The following is a 6,376-nucleotide window of genomic DNA, read 5'->3' as shown; positions in this document are numbered from 1 at the left end:
TTTCAGCCTCCCATATCTCCATAGAGTTGAGGAAAATAAAATTGGAGCAACAAAAACTTGTATCTAGGATCCAAAACCACTGCAATTAGGGTTGAACATTTTGAGCGGGTTTGACCCGAACCCGAGCAACCCGCCCGAACCTGAACTGGTGAACCCGCAAATTTTTTTTAAAAAAAAAGTTTCGGGCGGGTTGGGTTCAACCCGGTACCCTTCGGGTGGGTTGGCGGGTTGAGATTTTAGGGGTACCGGGTTTCGGGTTGAACCCGCGAACCCGCCCGCCAACCCGGTTTATAAATATATTTTATATATATTTTTTTTATTACTATTTTTATATATATAATATGGATTTTTGATTTTTATGGACTATGGATATTGGATATGGATGTATTTTGAAATATTTTAGTTTTCACTTTTATCATGATTCATGAACATGAATATGAAGTTTGATTTGAATCTTTGATAAATAAGTTGTTTGTTTGTTGGTTGGATTGATTAATGCATTTTTTCTTCAACAGTAAATACTATGAACAAATTGTTATATTATATATGCTTAATTTAATAAATAAAAAAATAAAAAAAAATAATTATTTCAATAAAAAAATTAATTTTTTTAAAGAGTTGACTGAGTTGACCGGGTCAACCCGCCAACCCGCTAAACCCAACCAACCAAAACCCGCCAACCCGTGACCCGCCAACCCACCAACCCGCCAACCCGTGCCCTATTCGGGTCCGGGTTCGGTTTCAATTTTTCGAACCCGAAACCCGTGAACCCGAAACCCGCCAACCCGAAACCCGATAAACCCACCCGATGTTCAGCCCTAACTGCAATAGTCATAATCCCATGAATCTGTTCCCAATACTTTTGAAACTTAAACATCATTTGAGTTGACATATCCTTAATAAATATAACTCATTTGATGATATTTCTTCTTCAATTTTTCTCTTAATTTTACACATCTCTGGGAAGAATAGATTGGCAATAGGGTACTTGGTACCAGAAAATAATTTTGTCACCTCATAAAAAACTTCTAGCCTTTCACATAACTTTTAAGCTCTAATCCAATCATCTTCTGATGGCAAACATTTATACTTTCGATCACGAAGCTTTGCTCGCTCAAATACTGTTTTGTACAATAAAGCTGTCTTTATCATTAAGTATGTTGAATTCCATCTTGTAACACAATCAAGAGACAACTTTTCAGTACTTGTCACTCCAAGGTGACAAGCATTCTCCTCAAATTTCTCATACCATTTTGGTGTGCCCGACCAATAAGCGATACTGTCTCGAATCTTATCAATGCTATCACCGATAACAGACAAACCATCTCTAATAATTAAATTCAATATATGCGCACAACAACGCATGTGAAGTAGCTCTCCATTCAAAATAAAGCAACTAGGATCAAATTTTTGCTTCAAAAGTGGAATCATTGCATCATTAGTGGATGCATTATCAAGTGTCACCGTACTAACCTTATCTTCAATGATCCATTCAGACATTGAAGAACTTACTGCCTCTGTAAGTGCTGGAGCGTCATGTGGGCATAGTACATATTTAAAGCTTATAATCCGACTATGCAAGGTCCAAGCATCGTCTAATAAAATGAGATGTAACAGCCATATATCCTCTCTTTTGATGATTGGCAGTCCACATATCAGTGGTTAAAGCTATTCTACTTTTATTTTTCTTCAAAATTTCTCCACATTTTTCCTTCTCAAACTTATGTATCTTCATAATGTTAGACCTTATTGTATTCCTTGACAACATCAATTGAAACATAGGAGAAATCGTGTTTACAAAATCTATAAATCCAATGTGTTCAACCATCTATAAAGAGTACTCATGTAGAATAATCATATGAGCTAACTTTTTTCTTCCTAGTTCTTGATCAAAATTGTACGTAACTACAGGACTTGCAATGTCATTTAATTGGAAATCGATCTACATGAAAATTTAAATGCTTAGTCCCCTTATTTTTTCCTGCCGCCATGTGCCTCCCGCAGTGATTGAACACTGCTTTCAATACATTGTCAATCGTTTGCAAAGTAAAGTAATCCCATGCAGGAGATCTTCTCCTTTTCTTATTTGTTGTCTCTCCACTCTGAGTTTCATCTATTCTATCACTAGACTCTACTTCTTCTGATGTAACAAATTCAACACCCCCAAAATTAGAATTCATTTGACTAGACATATACAGACAAAATATATCTATAAAAAATTAGACAGCATTTCTCTTATTTTATTAACCTTAACCATTTGTTAATTTTAACTATAATCAATAAAACAATACACAAGTTCTCATCCTTATATCACCGTAGCACACAAATTTTCTCAGAACTTACTTCACTATGGATGAATATATAAGATATTCAAATTCTTCTATAAAGAAGTTTATAGATCAATCTACATGAATGCGTGATAAAAATAAAATGAAATGAATTTCTCGTCTTGAAAAGTTCACTGTCTCCTACTAAATTCAACAATGCTTCCTGAAATCAAACAAATAATCCCGAAATCATTGGGAATTATATGCCAAATATAATTTAGCAAAAATAAATACAGAAAAGACAATCCTTGATAAGTACATGAACATTATCACAGGTGACATTCATCCTATTCCTATCTATGTAATAATTTCCCCCAAAAAAAACAGAATGACCAATCTTGTTACAATAAAAAAAATGGCTTCGTACATTTCAAAATTGAGAATGCTTTAATTCAACACACACCCTTTTGTGCATTTTCCATACTTTTCTATGTTTTTTGGAGTAAAAGATTAAATAAATAAAAATATGGTTACCTCAAAAATCCTCTTGAAGAAATGAAGAGCCAGAGCCAAATTGAGCAAGAGCATTCTCAAGCTGTAGCTCCTCTGGGAAAAAAAAGGTAAAAACCCAAGGTGGCTAGTATAGCTAGAGTGTAACATATAAGCATGCCTAATCTACTAGACACCTTAACCTCTTCAATAGTTTTTTTCTCTTGGAATGAAGATTGTTTTTGAAGATTAGTAGCATTTACATGATTATTATTGTTGTTGTTATAACTGTTGTTGTTGGTGATGAAGAATTTGGAATAAGGCATATTGTTGCCTCTGAGTTCGGAGAGTCCGCCAAGGGCAAAGGAAGGAATATTAATCAAGGATAATGTATTATTATTATTGAGGAAGATAGAATGTGGTGGTGGAAAGACAAGTTTCAGAAATATAGATTCCATGGATCGTAATCTCTTCAATATTGTTTTAGAAAATGATTGTTTCTAATTTCTCATTCAACAACTCTTTATGAATTTTGCAAAAAAAAAAAAAAACTAGAAATAAATAAAGTGAAGAGAGTTACCGAGAAAACTTTGTTGCAGGCTCCGTAAGTGAAAGCAAGAGAGACGAGTGAGAGGAGGTGAATCGCAAAGCTGAATAGCAGAAGTGAATCATAGAGGCGACGAGAGAGTAAGAGAGATTGATTGGCTTCAGATCATATATGGGTATATATATCAAATCGACATTTCCAGGTGAGCGAGTTCTCAAGCAGCGAACAGGTGGTCTTCCTCAGGCGACGTGGCTTCTTCTTCCTCGTGGCTGTTTTGGAGTTCGGTCGGAAAAGCAGGTCAATGAAGGTTTGTAAGCCATTGATGGATCATGGAACTGCTCAGATCCAGCAGTTTTGGATTTTCTTGAGAAAATAAGGAGAATAAAATTAAATTAAGATTTGTTCAAATTGGGATTTAATTTAGGGTAAGGGAGTAAGGGATTTAATTTTTTTTTTTTTTTAAATATATTGAAAAGTAAAAACGTTTTTTTTTAAAAATATATATTCAAAACGGATCGGGTCAGATCCGATCCGTAAAAAAATTAAGCGGCGCGGAACGGATTTGATCCAAGATCCGATAAGTATCAAAATATTTTGAATCAGTAATGATTCGTCAGATCGGATCACTAAATCGACCTGAATAAATGGATCTTTTTGCTATGCCTACACACCGCACTGCAAAAAAAAAATGCGGTTTGAAATTCTTTTCAGTGCGGTCGCAGTTTGAATTTTTTTTAAACCAGGCGGTGCGGTGCAGTTTGCAGTTTTGAATTGTTAATATGTGGTTTAAACTACACCGCACCGCACATTATAAAAATACGTAAGTTGAAAAATACCTCTTTTGTTAATCAATTAATCAATTTACCTTTAATTTTATAATTTGAAACATACCTCTTTTTATATGTATTGTACTCAAAATACCCTGACATAAGAGAGTCACATGAAGAGTATACAGGGGCAAAATTGGTATAATGTTTAAAAAAAAAAGAGGTAAAAATGATAGACTTTAAAAAAAGGGTAAAAATAAAAGTGGACAATATAAAAAGCGTATAGAGTGTAATTTCCTCATTTTTATATTTATTTAGGTCCAATATGTTAATATCCAATCCAAAGCCCACTAATTAATGTATTGTTTAGACTTAATTTTTTTTTCATATTTATTTTCAAGCCTTATGGTATTTTTGACAAGTGTTGCTCAAGCTTTGTTGTATTTATGATAGTTTAATTGTTACCACACCATTTTTTGCGGTGCAGTTTTTGCGGTTTTTTTGTTTCACGGTGCGGGTGCGGTTTGGAAAATTAGAAAAATTGCATGTGCGAGTTGGTTCAAAAAAATGGTCAAAAATCGTACCACCCGCACCACTGCAACGATCTATGCATATTAGAAAATAGAAATTATATGGTAAAATTATAAGAGTTTACATTCTTATGGCCTAAATAAATAATATCATAAAGTTATGGAGTTTTTTATTTTTTACATTTACATGGAATTTTTTATACCATATTTTTGTAAAAAAAGATGAAAATAAAATATTTTTAAAACAATAATAAGTTTTGTCAGAAAAGTCACTGAAAAAATTAGTGTTGCCGAAAAACTCACCGAAAATGTTACCGTTACCGAAATAATTACCGGAAAAGTCATTGTCGCCGAAAAAAATTACAAAAAAGTCACTGAAAAAATCACCAGAAGTAGATGTCTCAGATATAAACAAAAATAAAATCGGTTCTATAATATAATGATTAAAAATAAATAATACAAAATAACTCAAATTGGTTATAATTGAAATATAACCGGTTCTATAACATAATGAATAAAAATAAATAACACAAAATAACTCAAAACTAGTTATAATTAAAATAGAACCAGTTCTATAACAACGTTTTTGTAATATCCCGATAAGCCTAATAGTATATAATTATGGTTTATATTTATATTATGTGTTAATCAGGTAAGAAGTGGGGTTATGATCCTACTAATCTATTTCAGCATAAAATTGAAATTTTATTATAAGTGAGTAAATAAGCGTAGTTTATAAATTACGGAGATTTATATAGCATGTGTGAATGTAATATGAGTTATATGTTGAATAAAAATATTTTAAGTTCGGCAATCCTGAAGACCCGATAAGTGGATAAATAAGCGTAATTTTTTAATTATGGAGATTTATTTGAAATACGTGGATATAATATGAGTTATTTGTGAAATAAAAATATTTTCATGTTCGACGACCCTGGAGACCCGATTGGAGGCCAAAAATATCACAACAGTTTTAATTAGAAATATTTATGGGATTATTGGGATAAATTGATTTTAGAACTACTGGGATATTTTGGGGTACTCGGAGTCGACCAAATACCCTAAAATATAAATTTCTTAGTGACTAGAAAATGATAACATAACTATCAATAATAATATTTTTATTAATGGTGCAGCTCCTTCTCTCTCTCTCTCTCTCTCTCTCTCTCTCTCTCTCTCTCTCTCTCTCTCTCTCTCTCTCTCTCTCTCTCTCTCTCTCTCTCTCTCTCTCTCTCTCTCTCTCTCTCTCTCGTGCAGCTCCTGGGATGGTGCTATGGCAAAAACTAGGGCGAGGCAGGGGAAGCAGAAATAAAAAGCAAAGAAACTTAAGAAAAGAGGTCCAACCTCTATTGCAAATGTTCGGAAAACAAAGACAATGGATTCAGTTTTGGGAATTAAGCCGATTGATTTTTCGGAGGATGAAGGAGATGGTTAAAATGAGTTAATCACAAGCTCAATCAAGGATGCTTTATTGGTAGATTTATTCAAAGCTCCACTCTCGCCTAGATCTTCGTTACAGGCTATAAAACGCCAAGACAAAATCAGCAAGGACTTCGAATATTTCCTAAGTGCTAATCGATAATGCTCTACTAGCATACATCAAGGTAATGTTGTTACTCCACCAATTCTTAGATCTGGAAATGTTGTTCGTAATTTGGAATACTCTTTCAAGAATTCTGGTAATGCTCAAAAGGTCAAAATTACTTTGGAGGATATAGAAGATGAGATACACTTCTGGAGCTCCTCTATTGTGTGTTATGTCCTTGGTGCTAATCC

The 6,376-nt window shown here is 33.4% G+C and overlaps 1 protein-coding gene and 1 long non-coding RNA gene across 2 annotated transcripts; both read right to left on the bottom strand.

Annotated features, from left to right (window-relative positions):
• Positions 1–1,047: 1,047 nt before the first annotated feature.
• On the bottom strand, positions 1,048–2,192 carry LOC133034393 (zinc finger BED domain-containing protein RICESLEEPER 1-like). The gene is made up of 2 exons (XM_061109473.1): positions 1,996–2,192; positions 1,048–1,573 (listed from the first exon to the last, which is right to left on the bottom strand). Exons 1-2 carry the CDS (start codon positions 2,190–2,192, stop codon positions 1,048–1,050), a joined length of 723 nt encoding a protein of 240 aa, XP_060965456.1.
• Positions 2,193–2,215: 23 nt separating this feature from the next.
• Positions 2,216–4,025, bottom strand: LOC133035032 (uncharacterized). Its single transcript, XR_009686319.1, has 2 exons — positions 3,337–4,025; positions 2,216–2,490 (listed from the first exon to the last, which is right to left on the bottom strand). It is a non-coding gene; the product is annotated as an uncharacterized LOC133035032 (long non-coding RNA).
• Between the last annotated feature and the right edge of the window lie 2,351 nt (positions 4,026–6,376).

Source organism: Cannabis sativa, chromosome 2, assembly GCF_029168945.1.
Source record: "Cannabis sativa cultivar Pink pepper isolate KNU-18-1 chromosome 2, ASM2916894v1, whole genome shotgun sequence".
NCBI classification, from domain to species: Eukaryota; Viridiplantae; Streptophyta; class Magnoliopsida; order Rosales; family Cannabaceae; genus Cannabis; species Cannabis sativa.
This window is presented reverse-complemented; position numbering and strand designations above follow the sequence as displayed.